This window comes from Lepidochelys kempii, chromosome 2 (genome assembly GCF_965140285.1).
Source record: "Lepidochelys kempii isolate rLepKem1 chromosome 2, rLepKem1.hap1, whole genome shotgun sequence".
In the NCBI taxonomy this organism is placed as follows: domain Eukaryota; kingdom Metazoa; phylum Chordata; order Testudines; family Cheloniidae; genus Lepidochelys; species Lepidochelys kempii.
Genome location: NC_136381.1, coordinates 62,355,038 through 62,378,958, shown reverse-complemented (window position 1 = coordinate 62,378,958; position 23,921 = coordinate 62,355,038). Strand labels below are relative to the sequence as shown.

Below are 23,921 nucleotides of genomic sequence, written 5' to 3'. Positions count from 1 at the left end.
GCTGTGGCACCGGCAGAGCAGGCTGTTCAGCCTGGCTGGCCTGACCCGACCCATCTATGGACAACTATGAAGGGAGGCCAGGCTGACGTCCGACCTGCCGCTGTCCCTGGACTGGGAGGAGTGGCAGCGCCTGGAGCAGTGCCGACCACGAGATTGCGACCCCGACGTGGAGGAATGGTACCACTGGTCGCAGCTGCTCCGTGATCAGCTCCAGAAGGCAGATCCGCGCCGGAGAGGGGCCAGCGATCGACGCCCGGGGCTGTGGGAGCGGTGCCGTGGTGGGGTCCTGGAGCGAGACAACGAACAAGAACGGCATCGAAGTTCGCGTCGCGACTGGCTACGATAGCCCTTCTGAGACGAGGACCTTCAGTGACGGCTGCCTGTGTCCCGTCATTATCTGCTCCTTGAGGCGGAGCAGGGTCTAGAGTCTGTGTCAGACGGAACCCAGCCAGACAACCTGGTGGGGGTCGATGGTGACCTGCGTGGACTACGCGCAGGATGGTCTCTGAATGGCGATGGGAACATTCCCTCGACCGAGAGCGGTACCAAGTCGGGGGTGACTGCGGACATCCCAGTGGCGGCTTGCCTCTGGACCGCGGGGCCAACATTGGCGGTGCTCCTAGTACCGGCATGGACATAACGTCCCGGGCAGCGTGCAAGGCCTCTGGAGTGGAGGGCATCCGGACATCCGAGGAAGCCTGCTCCGAATGGGCCGGGCTACTCTGCTCGACCTGAGTTGAAGGCCTAGAAGCCTATGGGGACTGAAGACTGCCCAACATTGGTCTAGCCTCTCCGCCAGTCTTGCTCCGGTGCCGCGGCGGCGAAGGCCTCTTCTTAGCCTTCTTGGCGTGCCCCATGGACAGGGAGGTGGGGAGTTGCCGTGCGCTGACACCGTGGTACCCGATGGCAACTCGGAGCGGCGCACTGGAGTCGGGGTCAAAGCCGACTCCAGCAGGATGGCCCGGAGCCTAATGTCTCTCTCTCTCTCTCTCTCTCAGGGAAGAGGTTGGAATGGGGGCAGGGAAGGGGTGGGAAGAGGCGGGGTCTCCTGGAAGGCGTGGAGTGGGGGCGGGGCTGGGGCAGCGTGGGGGGAGGGTCAGTGGTGTGGCCCTCAGGCCAATGTACTAGCCCTCATGTGGCCCTCGTGGTCATTTAAATTTGAGACCCCTGAACTAAACTAAACTAAAACTAATCAAACTACTAACTACACGTACCATACACTGAACGAACAAGAGTTCTGGGGACAAGTTGCAGCAAAGCTGGAGCAGAGTAGTTTCGAAGCACCTTCACTGGCGACAAGAAGGAACTGAGGGTTGGGGGAGCACGCAGCGCCCCTTATGCCGCGCCATGGAGGCGTCACTCCAGGGGTTGCTGGGGCGCTCCTCTATGGGTACTGCTGGGGAAAAAACTTCTGACACTGGTGCACATGGCGAGCACACACACCTACTGTGGAATACACATGAGCAATCACTCGAAGAAGAACATACACCCATGCAAACCTGTAAGATTCCTCTCCTGTTCAATATTTTTCCTTAAATCCAAAACTAATGAGGAAACACTGCCTTTGGTATCTTAATAAATTTTGTGACAGTAACCATGGTTTCCTTTATATATATATATCTTTACAGCACTTTGCACAATGGGGCCTCAATCCCAAATACAATATTTGGATGGAATAATCTTTTTGCAGTAGTTAGTAAATGGAAAAATAAATTGACTAAAATAGTGACAGCAGAAAAAAGGACTAACTGAAAAGTTTTAAAATATTTATAAATTATGCTACAGTTCACCACAACCATTTTAAAGCAAACAGTCACAAAAATAGATCAGTGCTGCTTTACAGAAGTTGCCATGCTTACCTAGCATACGAATGTACAATGCAGTTTGATCAGAGCTGTCATAGGAAATTGCTCCACGTCTCTGTAAAAAATAAAGACAAACATCAATCTATTTTATGGATATTAATTAGTCTGATCCTTAAGTTGCATCTCTTTTGAAGAACCATGGTCAACTTAATCTTTTAAAATTGACTAATTTAAAAAAAAATTCAGTTTTTGACAGTGCATCCTAATTTTATCCTGGCAAGAGCAGAGAAGTGCCAAGAGAAGGAGAGAACTAGTAACAGAGAAGCCAGGAAAGGAGAACTGCTAGCAAAGGGTTTTATACAGTGGTCCCCAAACTTTTCACGTCACACCCCCCATCTGCACCTCTGCCCCGCCCCTCCCGTGAGCCACCGTCGGAAGTCACAAACAGAATCACGCTCGAGCTGGCAGCCGGGACCATGGCTGGGTGCAGAGCCATGGCCATATGCAGGGCCGGAACAGAGTTGGGGATAGGGACGGAGCAGAACTTGGAATGGGGAGGGGCTAGGTGACGCTCCCCTCCCACCAGCCCCCATGGAGACTGGCCTGGGCCCCACTGAACTGCCCGAACCTTCCTCCACATCCCTCCTTAAGGGGGTGCAACCCACAGTTTGGGAACCATTGGTCTATGAGGAGTGCTCAATTTCCGCCCCCCCCCCACTGCTTCTCCAGCTGCCTCACAAAATCATGTAGCATTGTATATCAGTGATGAGGTAGAATGTAAAGAAATAAGAAGCGATGGAATGGATAAGACAGAGTCCGTCTGGGTAAAAAATAAACCAGGGAAGAAAACTACTAGAGCCTCCCCTGGGACAGTGCTTGGAGTGTGCTATAGACCGCCGGGATCTAATTTGGATATGGATAGAGCCCTCTTTAAGGTTTTTAATAAAGTAAATACTAATGGAAACTGCGTGACCATGGGAGGCTTTAACTTCCCAAATATAGACTGGAGGATGAGTGCTAGTAATAATAATAGGGCTCAGATTTTCCTAGATGCAATAGCTGATGGATTCCTTCATCAAGTAGTTGCTGAACCGACTAGAGGGGATGCCATTTTAGATTTTGTTTTGGTGAGTAGTGAGGACCTCCATAGAAGAAATGGTTGTAGGAGACAATCTTGGTTCAAGTGATCATGAGCTAATTCAGTTCAAACTGAACGGAAGGATTAACAAAAATAAATCTGCAACTAGGGTTTTTGATTTCAAAAGGGCTGACTTTCAAAAATTAAGGAAATTAGTTAGGGAAGTGGATTGGACTGAAGAACTTATGGATCTAAAGGCACAGGAGGCCTGGGATTACTTTAAATCAAAGCTGCAGAAGCTATCGGAAGCCTGCATCCCAAGAAAGGGGAAAAAATGCATAGGTAGGAGTTGTAGACCAAACTGGATGAGCAAGCATCTCAGAGAGGTGAGAAAGAAAAAGCAGAAAGCATACAGGGAGTGGAAGATGGGAGGGATCAGCAAGGAAAGCTACCTTATTGAGGTCAGAATATGCAGGGATAGAGTGAGACAGGCTAAAAGTCAAATAGAGTTGGACCTTGCAAAGGAAATTAAACCAATAGTAAAAAGTTCTATAGTCATATAAATAAGAAAAAATAAAGAAAGAAGAAGTGGGACTGCTAAACACTGAGGATAGAGTGGCGGTCAAGGATAATCTAGGCATGGCCCAGTATCTAAACAAATACTTTGCCTCAGTCTTTAATAAGGCTAAAGAGAATCTCAGGGATAATGGTAGCATGACAAATGAGAATGAGGATATGGAGGTAGATATTACCATATCTGAGGCAGAAGCGAAACTCGAACAGCTTAATGGGACTAAATTGGGGGGCCCAGATAATCTTCATCCAAGAATATTAAAGGAATTGGCACATGAAATTGCAAGCCCATTAGCAAGAATTTTTAATGAAGCTGTAAACTCAGGGGTTGTACCGTCTGATTGGAGAATTGCTAACATAGTTCCTATTTTTAAGAAAGGAAAAAAAAAGTGATCCAGGTAACTACAGGCCTGTTAGTTTGACATCTGTAGTATGCAAGGTCTTGGAAAAAATTTTGAAGGAGAAGGTAGTTAAGGACATTGAAGTCAATGGTAAATGGGACAAAATACAACATGGTTTTACAAAAGGTAGATCGTGCCAAACCAACCTGATCTCCTTCTTTGAGAAAGTAACAGATTTTTTAGACAAAGGAAACGCAGTGGATCTAATTTACCTAGATTTCAGTAAGGCGTTTGATACCGTGCCACATGGGGAATTATTAGTTAAATTGGAAAAGATGGGGATCAATAGGAAAATTGAAAGGTGGATAAGGAAATGGTTAACAGGGAGACTACAACGGGTCCTACTGAAAGGTGAACTGTCAAGCTGGAGGGAGGTTACCAGTGGAGTTCCTCATGGATCAGTTTTGGGACCAATTTTATTTAATCTTTTTATTACTGACCTCGGCACAAAAAGTGGGAGTGTGCTAATAAAGTTTGCGGATGATACAAAGCTGGGAGGTATTGCCAACTTAGAGAGAGACCGAGATATCATACAGGAAGATTTGGATGACCTTGTAAACTGCAGTAATAGTAATAGGATGAAATTTAATAGTGAGAAGTGTAAGGTTATGCATTTAGAGATTAATAACAAGAATTTTAGTTATAAGCTGGGGACGCATCAATTAGAAGTAACGGAGGAGGAGAAGGACCTTGGAGTATTGTGGCATCTTGGAGACTAACAAATTTATTTGAGCATCTCTATTTGTTAGTACTCTAACAAGTACTCCTTTTCTTTTTGTGAATACAGACTAACACGGCTGCTACTCTGAAACTTGGAGTATTGGTTGATCAGAGGATGACTATGAGCCGCCAATGTGATATGGCCGTGAAAAAAGCAATTGCGGTCTTGGGATGCATCAGGCGAGGTATTTCCAGGAGAGATAAGGAGGTTTTAGTACCATTATACAAGGCACTGGTGAGACCTCACCTGGAATACTGTGTGCAGTTCTGGTCTCCCATGTTTAAGAAGGATGAATTCAAACTGGAACCGGCACAGAGAAGGGCTACTAGGATGATCCAAAGAATGGAAAACCTATCTTATGAAAGGAGACTCAAGGAGCTTGGCTTGTTTAGCCCAACTAAAAGAAGGTTGAGGGGAGATATGATTGCTCTCTATAAATATATCAGAGGGATAAATACCGGAGAGGGAGAGGAATTATTTAAGCTCACTACCAATGTGGACACAAACGGATATAAACTGGTCATTGGGAAGTTTAGACTTGAAATTAGACAAAGGTTTCTAACTATCAGAGGAGTGAAGTTTTGGAATAGCCTTCCAAGGGAAGCAGTGGGGGCAAAAGACCTATCTGGCTTTAAGATTAAACTCGGTAAGTTTATGGAGGAGATGGTATGATGGGATAACATGATTTTGGCAATTAATTAATCTTTAAATATTCCTGGTAAATAGGCCCAATGGCCTGTGATGGGATGTTAGATGGGGTGGGATCTGAGTTACTACAGAGAATTCTTTCCTGGGTATCTGGCTGGTGAATCTTGTCCGTATGCTCAGGGTTTAGCTGATGGCCATATTTGGGGTGGGGAAGGAATTTTCCTCCAGGGCAGATTGGAAGCGGCCCTGGAGGTTTTTCGCCTTCCACTGCAGCATGAGGCACGGGTCACTTGTTGAAGGATTCTCTGCACCTTGAAGTCTTTAAACCACAATTTGAGGACTTCAATAGCTTAGACATAGGTGAGAGGTTTTTCGCAGGAGTGGGTCGGTGAGATTCTGTGGCCTGCGTTGTGCAGGAGGTCAGACTAGATGATCATAATGGTCCCTTCTGACCTTAATATCTATGAATCTATGCCCTCCCTCCCCACTAGTACAACAAAAATAAGGAAAAATTGACACATGCAAAACTTTGGTTATGTGGAGTTACAGGCTGCAGATACCTCAGCAGTGGCCTGTGCTCCTCATACTCATCTAGAATGTTAAAGCTTAGTTCACAGAACAAACATTTGCAGTTCCTGCTTTTCTATTTTTCTTGTAACTAGAGGCAAATAACAGATTTTTAATTTCACTGCAATTCTGAAAAGTTTTAAAAAAATCATTTTGGGCCAGACAGAAAATTAAAGTGTGAAATTTTCAGCAAATCAAAGAAAAACATCATTATGGGTCAAACAAAACATTCTGTTCAACCCAACACTAAACATTTCATTTCAATTTCCTGATTTTTTAAATGCAAAATTAAAGGTAATTTCAAAATGAAAAGTCATTGTATACCAAAAAACAAAACAAAAAAATCAAAATGTTTTATTTAGAAAATGTCAAAAAAGTTTCAATTTTTAGAATGTTGTGTTTTGTCCCCAAATGAACAATTCTGCAAAGCTAACACAATTCACAAAATGTTTATACATGGCTGAATCTGCAATTTTTTTATCAAAAATGTCTTGCCTGAAAAACTCTGCCCAGCTCTATTTGTTCCAGAAATTTCTAATGAGGATATTTTTAATTACATATTTCCTGGGTTTGTAATGTCAAAGTCCAGAGGATTAAATTCACATTCTGAAAGGATATAAGGAGTACAGGGCACTATGGAGCACCTGCACCCTTCATACCACATTTTTCTTTATTTGCTTATAGAGACCAGTGAAACAAAAAAATACTGCATAAAGATATTTTAAAGCACAGGAACGAGACCTGCACCACCACATATGAAGTGTCATTTATGAGCTATCAAAATGATTACTTCCTCAGGGCACTCAAAGACTCAGAGCAGGCTGTACTTCTTACCCCATAAACTTATTTCATACTGCATGCCTTGATACTCAGGGCTTGTCTTCACTATGGGGACAAGTCAACCTAAGTTACGTTACTCCAGCTACATTACTCACATACTCTGGTGTTTTCACGGTGCTGAGTTGACAGGAGAAGCTCTCCGGTCGACTTCCCTTTCTCTTCTTAGAAAGTTGGAGTGCCAGAGTCGACTGGAGAGTGCTCTACCATAGATTTAGCAGGTCTTCACTAGACCCACTAAATCGATCCCTGCTGCATCGATTGCAGCAGCAGTGATCTCCCCATAGTGGAGACCAGCCCTAAGGAATCTTCCTGCAGTTATACTGGACTTGTCCCATAATAACCAAATATTAAGATAGTATTTTTGCAATCATACAACCAAAGCAGCAGGAAATGTTGCCACACTAAGCACTATGGACCATCCTGTATGCAGTACTTATCTGCCAGATGCAGACTGATACTAACAATAAATTGAATTTTTTTGCCAAAACTAGGCAACAAAGGTTTACGAAAATCTACAGCATACTGTATGGGAAAAATCTATCCAGTATCATAAGGGTCAAGATTACTGCACAATGTTTTTCTTAAACTGAAATGTTGGTTACAAACCAGACTCATTCATAACAGTGCAGACTAGCCTTTTTAGGCATGAGGCATCTCAAAAGCTGAATGATACTTAGAAATATTTGGTATTATGCAGAGAGAAACTCTTGCAATGGAAATACAATGAAGTAATCAATACTTTGCTGTCTCAAAACTTTTAAAGGAAAAAGAGGGTGTCTGATTATTTTGTCATCTCCATTACTGCAGCCTCCTCCTCTATCACCCTCACACCTTTCAATCTGTACAAGATGCAGCCATAAGAACCACTTACCTCATGGGCATTGTAAACAATTCTAGCCCTTATTCAAATCCCTTCACTCTTCCCCTTACCTTCAACATCAAATTTAAATGTTGTAGCTTTCAATGTTCTTCACAATCTAGCTCCTGCCTACTTCTCTACTCTTTTTGCTCCTCCCTCTGTCCCTTTCAGGTGTTTTGCCAATTCTCATTCCTGGGCCTTTTTTGTTATGCATTCCTAGTACTGCCAGCTCTTACAATTTTTGGTATTTAAAGAGTTCTCATGAATTTCTGATTTCTTCATTCAAGAATATGTTTTCCCTTGTCCACAATGCTTAGAATCTTCCTTTACTATCAATAAAACCGAAGCCTCAGGCTGTCCTCTCTCTTTACCTTTTGCAGATGAGAGTGAGGCTGCCCCAGCATAGATGGATATCATCATTCACTGAAGTCTGACTGTCCTCAGGGAAGATGGTGTCTCCTTACCATATGAGGGCCAGCAGGAACCATAAGACGGGGATATGACTAGGATGAGATGACAAGCAGCACAACCGAGGTAGCATAGTGCTAGGAAATGGGTTAGGAAACTGAGGTGCAGCAGACAGAGGCATGGGGCTGAGGATATAGACTTGATCTGTCTTTGTGTATGGCCCTTTAACAGGGAGAGGGAGGGTACTGGGGCAGCAGGAGGCAAGGAAGGGGGAAAACTGGGAACTGGTACTGCTGTGCCCCAGGTAGAGAAGACATCTGCCTCCCACTACTCCAAAAGTATAGCTGCTGAGTCAAAACAGTAAAAGGAAATATATGGGAGTTCCCCTATCTCAGCAGAGAGAAGAGGGTAAGTGGAGTCTCCATCTGAATAGCCAGAGACAGCTGTTCATTTAGGGTTGACTTTTCAACCTGAAATTATCACATACACATTGCCAAAGGAATGAAGGGGAATTAAAAAGTCAAAAGACAGACTAAACATGTGATTTAATTTTTTCTTTTTAACTCATGACTTTAGGGGCCAATCTCAATTTTTGAAGGTTTGACTTACAGTTTTTTGCTCTATTGAGGGGCTCTGACTCACAATTCTTGATCTCTTCAAGTTTCCAATACTGCTAATCTATCTTCTTAGGGAGGAGTAAAAAAAGGAACAGAATGGCAGCTTCCCATACCCTAGGGGACTGCAGGGAGTAAGACAAGTTTCCTCCAAACCTGGAACAGTGAGGCCTACACCTACACACCCATACATTTAAGGTTCAATTTTGACAGATTACACAAACTGGAGGTAGGTAATTCTTCCCCTGGAACTATAAAAATACCAGAAAGCATGCAAAACACTTTAAAACAAATCTTGACTTTTTCAAGCCACTTGTAATGTTTAGGGTTGACAATACCCTCTCCGCCAAGTCATTCCTTTACAAGTACTTCTGCCAAAAGGAATATAAAACACTAGCCCCTCCCGCTACAGATATGTTAACAATGTAGACTGAAGACCGTCCTAAAGCAAGACCCATGCATTAGTTGTGCTATTCAATCAATGCTTTTCTCTACATCCCATCAAACATTTGTACATTACAATCCAATGAGACAAACTCTTCAGGCAGGGTCTTTGTCTTCTCACCTGCCTCAATGCCAGCATTGCTGGCACTATGCAAACATATATCAAACCAACATTTCTGGAGGCAATATCAGCAGTTCTTACTGTGTGTGGGTGGTGTATGTGTAAATCTGTATTTAACTACCATAATAGGAACCTTAAAAAAAAGCAAAGGAATAATCTGTTAAATTGGAAAAGGGAAAAAATTACCTCTGTTCTAACTAACAGTCTTATTTTTTGCAAATATGGGCAGACCAAAAGTTTAATAACATAATTATGTTTACCAGTAGGATCAAGTTTGTTTACTTTCTCCACTTGCATCATTCAATTGTTAGACTCCAAGGCCAGAGTTTATATTTATTGAATTTAACTTGCCTTCTTTTTCAAGTGAAAAACAAACTTATTCCTTTCATTTTCAGGTCAGAAAAGGATTTCCCCAGAAGCACATTTTATCTTTATTATAGTAGTGCCCAGAGACCCCCAAATCATGGTTAGGTTCCAATAACGCTAAATATTGTAAAGAATGCCTAGAAGGAAAATATGTCATGCAGTCCTTACGTGCTAGGTGTCTAGCTTAACTTTAATTTTGTTTTTCCTTGGAAAACTATAAACTCAGGTAGAGACATATTCCCCAATATGCGTTTATACAGCACTTAGCACAATGAGGATCCAAGCCTGATTAGAGCTTTGGACACTTCTACAATGCAAACCCCAACAACACACACAAACAGCAATACCATGCCCAGATGAAAGTGATTTCTAAGAAAGAAAATAACTTGTTAAAAAGTTTAATGTTAAATTTGCTTACATTTGAAATCCATAGATTCCAATGTTTCATTTCAAGAATTATCATTAAAAATTTAAATGTAATTCAATATAAAGTAACCTTAATTAGAACTTATTTTAGCTATGATTGTAACAGAATTTACTTTCAGGATCAAGTGACATTTCAGGATCAATTAAATGTAATTCAATATAAAGTAACCTTAATTAGAACTTATTTTAGCTATGATTGTAACAGAATTTACTTTCAGGATCAAGTGACTACTACTCAGTCATGAAGACCAATCTGTAAATTTTTTCTTGAACAGTTTAATGAAAACAATTTTTCCTCAAATTTTGAGATTTCTATAATTAGCTTTAAGACTATTTTTTAAACAACTTCAGAGAATTGAGTTTTTCAAATTCATCCTGAAGCTCTAAGGTTTGAATTTTAGTTCTGAAATACTGCCACTTGCTGGCTAAGATATCCCTAGGCAGCATTAGATTTATATATGAATCAGACAACTATATTTGCACTGGAGTGCACTTAGTGCAGGTAAGGACAGTCAGATGCAAGAACAGCCTTGGTGTTCATTTATTTATGAACTTGATTTGTTCCAGGCTAGTCCCTCCACATAATTTAGAACAGCCTTCAGGCTACACCAGGTAGTTGCCCCAGGTTTAGGGCCATGATCCACTGATAGTGCAGTTTAGGGCAGCAATATCATACCAGAGGATCTGGGTCCAAATCTTTACAACACTGCACACTGTATTACAGTAATAATTGCACCCTTCATAACAAAGATGAAAAAAATCAATTCTTGACAACATTCTCACCTGCTCCAGTGAATGGATACTGTTGAGATGTTGCCTCTCATAACTTTCCAACATGGCCATACCAGGCTCCACTTATAAGTATGCTAGCATAGGTCAACTAAAGACAAATGAGCTTAAATTTGGAGACATTACAATACTATGGAGATTTTCAAGGTTACAAGTTTGAAACAGTACAAGAACCAATCAATAACCTAAAATATCTTGTCTAAGAAATGCTTATAATTATTATTATAATGCTTATTATTCCTGGGAAGAGAAATTAAATACGATTTAATGACTGGACTTCAACATATTAGATATTTTATTAGCTAACAAGAAAAACTAATGATTGAAATAATAATTAAAAATAAAATGGAACAGTATTTTAACTAAATATTTGATATAGAAAGCAAGTATATTTTAGTGAGGTTAATTGTTCAGAACAGAGGTTGTATTCACTTTCCTCAAAGAAAAAGCAGAAATTATTTTCTGTTGAAAATATATTGACTTACTTTAGTGTAACAGATCATATTATGATTAATCTACAATTAACTCCAATGAAGTCAATAGTTATTCCAGATTTACACTGGTATGACAATTGAAATCTAGCAAAAATGACTTAATAAAGATAAAATTTAAAATCCTACGAATGCATGAGAGGTCCCAAAATATTTTAATTTGTGATCAATTTAGTTTTAATGGAAGTACTAGAAAAGGTTACTATAAAGCACACACAAGGAGTTTAAATATGTAATGATTTATGTATCATCTATAAAATGTAACAAGCCACTGCAAAACAGTCCTAGTATTTGCTATTAACTAGTTCAATAACTAACTTTTAAAGTCAAATATTAATGCAAATTGGTCAGATTAATACCACATCTATCAAAAGAAAATAAATGTAATTGCAAGCAAGTGATGCTAACCAGCAATAGTGATCTATCCAGAATTAATCTTAGATTTAAAAGTTACAAAAGCTCAACCTTGGATGTTTTAGTCAGTGCCTTCATTCACATACAACTGTCTTATTACATTCTACAATGGCAGGCAGCCAAATCGTAGTATGTGTCAGACATACATAATAAAAATTAATTGTGGGAAAGTATTTTCAAAACATTATATTACTGATAACATGTCCAATGCACCAATCACTATAGCACAGAGCACCACAAAGTTTACATAACATCATCCACCAAGCCTCATAATGGAATATTCATAGCAATGAAACAAGGTGGGACAAAACTTTCAAACTTTGTAAATGGTAGAAAGAAAATTTGTAGGAGAAAAAGGGTTACTGAAGTAATATAGCAAGTTTCTGCTTTTAGATCCAGATTCCAAGGAAAGGTGCAGGTTTTTTGATAATCCTAGGACCTTCTGGTGGAACATCGCAATTGGAGCTGTGATAGTTTCAGAAATCCTAAATAAACTGGCAGCTCAATGAAGACCTTTGGCTGAGATGTAAAATGGTGCAGAGCAAGAGTAACTGCTTTAGATTTGTTGTGAAGTTTTTGTTCTTTAAGGCTGCAGGTCTGGGAAATTAATGCTGTGAATCAGTTGGGGGATAAAGTTTACAGCTACTGTCGTTTAAATACAGGAGACAGAGAAAGACAAGAGCAAAAGTGGTTAAGTGCACAGCTTCAAACAGGCCAATGGAGTAGGGAATATGTACAGCTTGCTGCAGGATTTCAAAAGGGAAAATTCTGTCTTACTTGTCACTTTTCATTTAAAGGAAATATCTACTCTTAAAACGCTGGTGTTTTAGTTGAAGACACTCCTCTGCCAATGGGAGACCTTGTCCTGTCAGCATAGTTAATCCACCTCCCCAAGAAGCACTAGCTATGTCAACAGGAGAAGCTCAACTAGGGGGTTAAGTTAGTAAAACTACTTGTTCAGAGATTTGGATTTTTCACACCCCTGAGCGATGTAGTTATGTCGATATAGGTCTGAAGTGTAGACCTGGTCTAAAACTCACCTTGTCAGACAGTCTTCACAGTGGGTCATGCCCTGGCAACTTGGGGCAGACCAGTGTGATATTGAACTCCATATGTTTATGGAAATACATTATATTTACATTCATAAGCAAAACTGGAATATGCTTTATGCAAAAGGTCTCTTGAAAGGTATCATTACAAAGCTTATAATCTACTGAGTGTGTTGATCCTATTTGTATGAATGTATCATTCTAGTATCTGAAGCTAGAAATATGAAGTGTTACTCTGAACTTCTACTATAACTATGCCAAGTGTGGGCCATTAATGGTGGCTTGGAATCTTGATGGCTCCCATCAACTAGGACAATTGATGATAAATGACTCTGTTTATTTGCAACACTCCACTGCATACATGAGGGTCAATCCTGGAGGAATGGAGGGGGGCTCCCAGGATATATGACCATGTCACCTGGTACTGGAATCCATCTTTAACTTGGTGCTTTTCCATTTAGAAGGAGGGATGGGAACCCAGACAGACAAAGGATTCCCGCCTTGTGCCAAAGCTAAATGAGGGGGTGGAACAGAACAAAGGAGGCTGCAGTCATGAGAAATCCCCTAGCTACCACCTGAGCTGGAACAAGGACTGTACCAGGGGAAAGGATTGGGCCCAGACTAGGAAGGAGTCTAGTCTGTGAAAGAAGTTTATTGGAACATCTCTGAGGGTGAGATTTACCTGTATTCAGTTTCTTAAATGTATCATGCTTAGACTTGCATGTTTTGTTTTATTTTGCTTGGTAACTTACATTGTTCTGTTTGTTATTACTTGGAACCACTTAAATGCTACTTCTTATACTTAATAAAATCACTTTTGTTTATTATTGAACACAGAATAAGTAATTAATACCTGGAGGAGCAAACAGCTGTGCATCTCTCTCTGTCAATGTTATATAGGGCGGACAATTTATGAGTTTACCCTGTATAAGCTTTATACAGCATAAAATGGATTCATTTAGGGTTTGGATTCCGTTGGGAGCTGGGTGTCTGGGTGCTAGAGACAGGAGCACTTGCTAAGCCGTTTTCAATTAAGTCTGCAGCTTTAGGGGCATGGGTGAGACCCTGGGTCTGTGTTGCAGCAAATTAGCGTATCTGGCTCAACAAGACAGGCTTCTGGAGGCTCAAACTGGCAGAGAAAATGGGCTCAAAGGTAGTCTCAGCACATCAGGTGACAGTCCCAAGAAGGTTTCTGTGACCAAACGCATCACAACCAGATCTTTACTCTGAAATTGAGTTAGGACACCACTCTGGAAGAACTCTCCAGAACAATATCTTACAACACAGAAAAATATTAACTATGTAAAAGTTTAAGAGTATTATTCAACTCAAATTATTTGCAGCAAAGCCTTGAGATGAAGTTTAGGGATCTCCTGAGGGATCTATGTTCCTTTTCAAGCTACTTAAATAAGTGAGCATTAGCCAGAAAAAAAACTGGACATAACGCAGTCCTCTGAGGGAGGGGTCATACTGTCTGACATGATGAGTTCTAGAATGAAAACTCAAAGGAAAGACAGAATTTTCCCTCTCAATCCCCTCCACATCAAGCAGGCTTCACAGTGGGATGTAAAAGAGCAGTAAGTCATCCATAAAGAGGGATGGAGAATTCAGTTTAAGCATGTAAGATTTAAAAGGAATTTAAGAGTTACTGGGCACCCTGTTCCATAGCACGCTTCTACCAGCAAGGGTAAGGATGGTGACTCTATAGTGCTTGAGAGCATGAACAGAAGGTCCCATAGTAATATTGCAGACCTCAGAAGACATGTTATCTTTACACCCACAAAGTCACTGCTCTTTTCACAGAGCATATGGTCATGAGAGGAATTACACCTGAAACTACTATATATACACCTTTATTCTCTGAAACCTCTGTTCACATCTAACTTATGCATTTCCTCCCTTCAGATATTTGGATTAATCCAGGACAATACCACCACTTCCTATTATATGAAGACTGTGGGGAAGATTGACAGATCATGTAACTGAGGTTTCACTGACAGCATGGCAACCTCTGAAATTTAATCAGACAAACAGATGGTGAGTCGGCAAGATGCTTTCAATGAGAAGAGGAAGACACCTACCAACTGTGAAGCTGAAAGGTAGTTTTAATAGGACTTATAGTACAAAGAGCAAGAACATGACAGGAATATGCAGACTGGCAGAGGATTAAAAGACTGATGGTCCCTCATGTATCTGTTAGGTGACTAACAAGAGTCTCATCGGTTTCTTACAGTGCAATATACTTGCAGTTGTTGACTTCTCTTTCCAAGAAGTGTTGGCCTTATGCCCAATGTACATAGCATCTTGTAAAAATGTTAGAATGTCATTTCCCTTTGTCCAGATGCGTATCCCCTGTAATACCAATATCTAAACCACAAGTGATACCTGGATAACATTTAAGAATTTCTCCTGAGATACTAGGAAGGTGTTCACTACCTTTGATTAAATGACTGTAGTCCCTCCTTTCAGCTTTGCAACTGTTGGGCTGGCCAGCACCGAATTTTGGCTAAAAGACAGATCCATGTTGCATTGTTTTGTGCGTGTGTGTGTGTGTGTGTTGGGAGTGTGAAAGGAAGTTCCAGTTACATTTAAATCTACTCTGAGAACCAAGATATGAGGGTTAATGAGAAGGTGATTATAATCACTGGCCTGTTCCTACACAATCTTTATTATATTTACTCTTAGTGGCTGAGGAGAGGAAAGGCGCAAAGGAGGCCTTTCAGCTCACTTCAGAGATAAGGGGCCCATGGCCTCCACTTTTGAGTATCTCTTCCTCACATGGTACCTTTTTTGATTTTCCAAGTAATCTTGGATAAAATAGGTTCAAATGCTTCCAATTTGGCTTGAGTGTGGCATAACACTCCATAATCTTCATAGAGATATTGTTATGATGTGATTATGGCATAACTGCGATGTATTTTATACAAGATAGGTCATGTGACATATTGTTGAAAAGGTTATGATTTACTGAATATGATTATCCTATTTGTATGGATGTATCATTTTTGTATTTTGAGTTAGGAATATTGTCTACACATCTATTACAAATGCGTTTACACCTGGCGAACGCCCACTAGGCAGAATGCAATAAGTCTAGATGGCTGGTTGGGAAGGGCCATTAGGGAGAATAATAGGTCTCAGAAGATGCTAATCTCCCACTGGGGAGCCTTCCTGGGGATGCTGGAAACAGCCTCTGAGTCATCGCTGCAGTGGCCCTATTGGGACATGTGACCAAGTCACCTAGTACTGAATTCCATGATACTACTAGTGTTTTTCCACTGACCGGGTGTGGGAATCAAACTGGGAGACAAAGGATTCCCACTATATATTAAAGCTATTTAAGGCAGGGCAATGACATCATTGTCATTCATTCTTCACTGACTCCTCTCTTCCCCCCACCCCCAAGAAAGAAGACTGCTGGAAACACCTAAGAAAAAAAAGACTGATCTAGGGGAGAATGGCTGAACCCAGGCTAGAGGGTTGTTTAGTTTGTGAAAGGAATAACTGGAGTTTTAAGCTGCAAGCAAGTGCAGCTTGCCTTCAAGAATCACTACAATCTGCCTAAAACAACATATATCCAATTTCTTTAGTATATTAAGCTAAGATTGCGTGTTTGTTTTATTTGCTAGGTAATCTGCTTTGATCTGTTTCTTTCCCTTACACTCACTTAAAACATACCTTTTGTAGTTAATAAACTTGTTTTGTTTTGTCTAAGACCAGTGTGTGGAAAACATTACGGGGTGGGGGGAGGGGAAGGGAGCAGTTGTATATCTTCCTCCACATTGAGGGAGGGGGCGAATTTCATGAGCTTACGCTGTACAGATCTTCGTGCTGCACAAGACGGTATAATGTTGGATTTACTCTCTAGACAGGGGTGTGCACTTGAGTACTGGGCAATTCCTTAGCTGAGCCTTCCCATGCAGAGCTGATTTCAGCATGTGTGTTTCTGCAGTTGGGTGTGTCCCTACCTGTATGTGTGCTGGTAAAGTTTAGTCTGAAGCCTGGGGTAGGGCTTGGCACAGTGCACAGCAGTACAGTGTAAAGGGAACCCAGGCTGGTGGGTCAGGTGGGCTCAGTGGGATCAGGCGGGCTCAGTGAACCCAGGTCCAGGCGGCACCAGAACACTGTGATGCTCTGAAAAGTTAGATGGTCTAGACTGCATTCTCTTGATTTTTAGGGTGTCTTGATAAGCCAGCTGACCATTACTTTCCTTCTTGGAATAGAACTCTGAAGAATAAAGCAAAAGCTTCCATCCAGTACATGAACAAAGCTACTTCCGTAAGTAATGCTGAAGGTTTTCTGCCTTCTTAGCAGTTAACATGGTTCTGAAGAGTCATGGGCTGGAAATGGAGAGGTGAGCTTGGTGGTCCATAGCACAAGGTGGGTTATACTCCATGTGTCCTTGAGCTACATTACCACCCCCAGCCCTGTCCCCCTGAATCATACAAAAGTCCAGATATGTTCCCCCACCCCTACATGGGGGTCTGGTATTTGTACTTATGACCAGCTTCTCTGGATTGAGAATGAACAAATTCAATTTGCAAAAAGAAAAGGAGTACTTGTGGCACCTTAGAGACTAACCAATTTATTAGAGCATAAGCTTTCGTGAGCTACAGCTCACTTCATCAGATGCATATCGTGGAAACTGCAGCAGATTTTATATATACACAGAGAATATGAACCAATACCTCCCCCACCCCACTGTCCTGCTGGTAATAGCTTATCTAAAGTGATCATCAGGTGGGCCATTTCCAGCACAAATCCAGGTTTTCTCAATTTGTCACTACATATTAAAGTATTAAACACCACGGCCATATAATAAACAATACATGTTTTCATTACAGCTTTCAAAAGTAGGGCTCCAAATTCAGCTATCACTTTAATCATATTCAAGGATTCCATAAGCAATTTAAAATTACTATACTCATTATTCAATGTATTGAACCTACTGTGACTGATGCAGGCTGAGATAATAATCTAAGAATACTGAGATAGCAAAACTATTCTAATACCATATGTGACCTGGTCAGTGAGAGAAAATTATATATTGAGTTAAGACTTTCTCCTGTGAATATATTGTTCTGTCTTAATAAGGGAGGCTGTTGGAAAGACAAGCAGGAAAGCAACATGATGGATCTAGATAAAGCAAACACCTGATGGGCAATTACAGGGCAATGGCATACTCCCAGGCTCCAGGACCAAAGTGACAGAGGATGGGAGGGATCTCTAGGCTCCCATTTTGCCAGGATGGGAGCCTAGAGATCAAAGGGGCCAAAAAGCCCTTACTGTTCCAAGTGAGAACAGACTGAGATGAAGAAAGTCCTGCAGCAGTGTTTGAAAAGAACTGTGGCCTTCCCTGGCTCCCAGGAATAGTCAGCCTTAGGGAAAAATAGGCAAGCGTTTAGAGCAGGGGTTACCAACCTGTGGCTCCGGAGCCACATGTGGCTCTTCAGAAGTTAATATGCGGCTCCTTGTACAGGCACCAACTCCGGAGCTGGAGCTACAGGTGCCAACTTTCAAATGTGCCGGAGGGTGCTCACTGCTCAACCCCTGTCGCTCATTCCCAGCTTCTGGCAAACAGAGACTAGGGACACCATCCCTATCCATCCTGACTAATAGCCATTGATGGACCTATCCTCCATGAACTTATCTAGTTCTTTTTTTAACCCTGTTATAGTCTTGGCCTTCACAACATCCTCTGGAAAGGCATGCCACAGGCTGACTGTGTGTTCTGTGAAAAAATATTTTTATTTGTTTTAAATCTGCTGCCTATTAATTTCATTTGGTGACCCCTAGTTCTTGTATTATGAGAAGTAAATAACACTTCCTTATTTACTTTCTCCATGCCAGTCATGATTTTAGATCTCAATTATATCCCCCCTTAGTTGTCTCTTTTCCAGACTGAAAACTCCCAGTCTAATTAATCTCTTCTCATATGGCAGCTGTTCCATAAGCCTAATAATTTTTGTTGCCTTTTCTGAACCTTTTCCAATCCCAGTACAGTAACTCCTCGCTTAACGTTGTAGTTATGTTCCTGAAAAATTCTATTTTAAGTGAAACAAACAATGTTAAACGAATCCAATTTCTCCATAAGTATTAATGTAAAGGGCAGGGTGAGGTTTGGGTTCCAGGGAAATTTTTTCCACCAGACAATAGACTATATATATTATACATACATACATATATACACACACACTATAAATTTTAAACAAACAATTTAATACTGTACACAGCAATGATGATTGTGAAGCTTGGTTGAGGTGGTGGAGTCAGAGGATGAAAGAGGGTGGGATATTTCCCAGGGAATGCCTTACTGCAAAATGGTGAACTAGCACTCTGCTGAGCCCTCAAAAGTTAACACTTTGTTAATGGAGCCTCACACTCTACAAGGCAGCACGAATGGAGGGAGGAGACACAGCATGGCAGAGAGAGAGACAGAGACACACACCGTGTGTGTGTGAGACAGAGAGAGAGAGAGACACACACACAGTGTGTGAGAGAGAGAGCGAGAGACGCGCATTGCCCCTTTAAGTACACTGCTTTTTTAAGTAGATCAGCAAGTTGACACAGCAGTTGCTGCCAGCAAGCTCCCTCGGTCCTCAGCCCTGTCGTGTCTCCCAGCCCATGGGAACAGTTAGTAGATCTGTAATTTCACATCTGAGTTCCTTCAGAACTTTTGGATGAATACCATCTGGTCCTGATGACTTATTACTGTTTAGTTTACCAGTTTGTTCCAAAACCTCTTCTAATGACACCTCAATCTGGGACAGTTCCTCAGATTTGTCACCTAAAAGGAATGGCTCAGGTTTGGGAATCTCCCTCAACCGTGAAGACTGATGCAAAGAATTCATTTAGTTTCTCCGCAATGGCCTTGGCGTCCTTGAGTGAACCTTTAGCACCTCGATCGTTCAGTGGCCCCACTGGTTGTTTAGCAAGCTTTGAAAGTGCAGGGACCTAAATTTTGGTAAGAATGGTGGTTTAAGCTCTCTTTTGAAAAATAAATTATAGCCCTACTGTTATAAAAATGTGAAAAAAATGCAAACAGATGCATTGTTTTTCTGAATAAGAAGCTCTCATTCCTCTACTGTTCATAGTTTCCAAATAGTAGCTTGGACTGCATTAGCCTTCCACAGCTATTTGTGAAAACTATTAGCAACAGCTGTGATCAAGCACTGGATTTATTCACCCCAAAATTGGTTTAGAGAAGAGAACAGACCTTCCTCCTCCTCCAGCAGCCAAGGAGCTCTGGGGAGTAGACATATCCCTGCCCCCACCACATGTAGCAATCAGGGTTTAGAAGAGGGGGAGGAAGAAATAAAGATTCTTTCTGACAGTAGTCAACAAAGTTAAACTTTTAATTTTTCAAATATCTACTAGTCCGAGTCTGATGGAGCCCTAAGCAGGGTCCAGGAAAGTCCCAGGACTTGTAGGTTAGTGATGCACCTGGGTTTCTCACCAGGGCATTATTTCTGGAAGTCACTAATGAAATATCTCCTCCTTGTGTTTGGTATCTTTCCATGGATAGGAAGGTGACTGGTAAGTTTGTCAAACCACCCTCCTTTGGTCCATCAAGTTTTAAAAATCAATTAGATATTGTCTCACTTACTGATATATTTCTTTAATGAAGTTTCCAACATCCTTAACCACAGAAGTGTTGGGCAGTAATTTTGTTTAAGCCTTCCATCCCAAAAATGTTTTCTTAAGTATTACCCGCTCCCTTCTAGAGTGGAAATTATTCCTGACAATATTCCTGACAGGAAGTCATCCTGGGTAATATTGTAAGATTTTACATCCTTTTTTACTTCTCACGTTCTAAATTCACATGAGAAACTACATTAAAAGATCAAAGTTTGCAAAGTCAGCTATTAAAAATTTAGGAAATATCAGAAATAAGGTTGACTGTGCAACCTTAATTTGGCTCTCTTGTGCATATGTATTATCATAGAGGCTTTAGCTACATGGTCACACACTAATTTTTTTTCCACAGGATCCCTCCCTCATTCAATGCACATGATAGATCACGGGTCGGCAACCTGCAGCACGTGTGCCAAAGGCGGCAAGCAAGCCGATTTTTACTGGCACGCAGCAGCCAGCCGGGGTCCCAGCCGCCGGCCCCGCTCAGCCCGCTGCCGGCCTGGGTGAACAGAATCCCTGGCTGGCAGCAGGCTGAGTGGGGCCAGCGGCCGGGACTCCGGCTGGCAGGAGCCGGCAGATGGAACCCCAGACTGGCGACGGGCTGCTGGTCTGGGGTTCTGTCTGCTGGCCCGCTCAGCCCTCTGACAGTCTAGAGTTCCAGCCGCCAGCCCCTTGCCAGCCGAGGTCTCGGCCACTGGCCCGACTCAGCCTGCTGCCTGCCTGGGTGAACAGAACCCCCGGCCAGCAGTGGGCTGAGCGGGGCTGGCGGCTGGGACCCAGGCTGGCAGGAGCCGGTGGAACCCCAGACTGGCAGCGGGTGAGCCGCTGCCGGTCTGGGTTCTGTCCACCACCCTGATCAGCCTGCTGACAGTCTGAGGTTCCGGCTGCTGGCCCCTTGCCAGTCAGGGTCCTGGCCACTGGCCCCACTCAGCCCACTGCCAGTCTGGGGTTCTGTCGGGGACCCCTGTAAATGTAAATTGTATTACTGGCACGCAAAACCTTAAAGTAATGAAGACTTGGCACACCACTTCTCAAAGGTTGCCAACCCCTGTGATAGATGGTGTTCAGTTAGTGAGCAGCTATTCAATATCCTGTTTTATCCTCATTGTTCAACATATGGACAGAGCTGTCCCTAGGGGGGTGCAGGGCCTGGGACAAATCAGCTTCCCCGCTAGTCTCCTCGCCATCTGCCTGGCGCTTGCAACCCCACTAGTCTCCTCACTGTCCATCTGGCGAACCACCACCCCGCATCCGCCTGATCACTGCTCTCCTCGCCACCCGCCCACCTCCTCACCGCCTCCCGCCTGCCCCTCGCCTCCTCACCCGCCTCCCTGCAAGTCTCCTTGCCATCCATCTGGCACGCCCCCCATCCACCCGCCCACCGCTGTCCTCCTCGCCATCCACCCATCTCCTCACCCTCCTCCCTCCTGCCACTTGCCTCCCCATTCACCTCCTCACCTATCCACCCACGTCCTCAACCGAATATTGGGACAAATGGTGTCCCAATCGTACATTGGTCGGGACACAGGACAAAGAGCTAAATATCATGACCGTCACGATTTTATCGAATCGTAGGGTCCCCCAGAACGCAGAGCCAGGTGCGGTCACCCCATTTGCCCTACCCAAGGGACGGCTCTGCATATGGCCTTAGGCTTTATTACTACATACAATTCAAGCCCTGCTCTGAAGACAATTTATTAATTTCTGCCTGAGCTTTTCTATGACATTCATCATTGAATTTGAGTACTTCACAAACATTAATTTACCTTTATAGATCCTCTGGGAGGTAAGGGAGTGGTATTACCCCTATTTTACAGGGGAGGACCTTATATGTTCAAAGCACAACTCCCAATCACTTCAAGGCAGCCATGAGTGCTCAGCACTTCTGAAAACCAGACCCCAGAGTCTCAAGCTGGGCACCCAGAAAATAAAACACATACAATTAGTACCTTCCTGAGAAAAGTTCAATTTAAGTGACTTGCTTACCACAGAGGAAAGCTGTGGCACAGGCAGGAACAGAATTCAGTTCTCCATGGAAGCATTCGTCTACCTTAACCACCAGACAGTCCCCTCTGTGCCTACAATCCCTGCCTCGTTCACTACATACCTTCCAATTTCTGTAACAAAATTAAGTAAGGGTCCTACGGATATCAGCCTGCTTCATTATACAATCCCAATTCATCCCCAGAGTGTGTCCTTCCTTTGCAAAGAATAAGGGTCCTGTGGAAAAAGTAGTATGTGCTCATTTACTTAAAATGTATATCATAATGCACACACATGTGGGTGCCAAATTAAGGTTGCACACAGCCAACTTAATCCTGGCATTTTCCAACTTTTGAGTGCTTGACTTTGCAATCTCACTACTTTTAATCTTAGTGCTTTGTGTAATGTCCTAGGTCCTTGTCAGGCCTGTCTTATTGCCCCTTTTCAGTCCCAAGAAGGAGCAATGAAGGGATGGAACATGCTCAGGCGTGGGCGGCGAGTTATATTCTCTCGTGGTGCCTGGGCTTCAGGAATATTAAGGGCTGGGGGCCCTGCTCCACCAATATTTATAGCTAGGCCTCTCCCCGGGCCCTGCCTGGAGCAGGCCCCGGTCCCCCCGCCACTCCCCTCAGCCCCGGAGCACCCCGCGCTCCTCCCTGCCCCGGACCATCCCTGCCTGAATGAAAGCAGCCCAGGGCTCTCTCCCTTGTCTGCCTGCGCTTCTGGGTGCTGCTGCTGTTGGTGCCTATGGCAACAGCACAAGAGATGCACTGAGGCAGCAGGCTGCTGCACCTCAGGAGGGGGAGGGGGAGGAGGCACACACATGCTTGCCAGCCCTCCCCTTCCCTCCCCTAGCACCCACCAGGAGGAGACGCATAGGGGGCTTCCGGGAGACATGATCATCCTGAGGGGACCTCACTCACCTCAGCAGCTGCTGGGGTTTCGGTGAGTGTTTGACCCCATGATCCTCCCCCCTGCAGCCACCACTCCTGCCCCACGCTGGACAAGGGGCAGCCCTATCCCCCACCCCCAGTGAGGCTATGGTGAGGGGCAGTAGGGGAGGAAGGAAGCCACAAGTGACAGCAGTCCCCTCCCCACCCCAGCACCCACTCACCCACTGCAGGGGAGACGGGGTGGGGGGGGGGCTTCCTGGACCTGAGCAGCTGGGGCTTGGGTGAATTTTGTGACACCCTGCCCTCCCCCCCACACCCCGCAGCCACCACTCCTGCCCCACGCTGGGCAAGGGGCAGGCCCATCCCCCACCCCCAGTGAGACTACAGTGAGGGGCAGCAGGGGAGAAGAGGGGTCCCTCACCCAGAGCTCGCTGCTGCCAGCAGGGAGAGGGGGAGGAGTCCTCTCTGACCCTAGTCCTGGGGCAGCCTGTCTGCACCCCAAGCTCCTCATCCCTGGCCCTACCCCGCCCCACCCCAGAGCCTGCGCCCCCAGCACCCCAACCCTGAGCCCCAGCCCTGAGCCCCCTCCTGCACTGTGAACCGCTCATCTGTGAACCAGCCCCACCCCAGAGCCCTCACCTGAGGGGAAAAACACGCAACTTAAATGTGGCGGTCAGTTTGGGGTATGATCGTGTTTAGCACAATACTTGATTATTTTACATGCTTCAAAGTACATAATTAGTTGTATACAGGTGTTATGAAGTGGGAATGTTCTTAATGTTTTCTCTGAATACTG

General features: G+C 43.5%; 1 protein-coding gene across 2 annotated transcripts in view; it reads right to left on the bottom strand.

Annotated features, from left to right (window-relative positions):
* The window catches only part of PDE7A (phosphodiesterase 7A), a 139,254-nt gene that overhangs the window by 69,091 nt on the left and 46,242 nt on the right, over positions 1-23,921 (bottom strand). For both annotated transcript variants that reach the window (XM_073331008.2, XM_073331009.2), the window contains exon 2: positions 1,860-1,920. In XM_073331008.2, the coding sequence (XP_073187109.1) occupies positions 1,860-1,920 (61 nt within the window). The remainder of the gene's footprint in view (positions 1-1,859; positions 1,921-23,921) is intronic.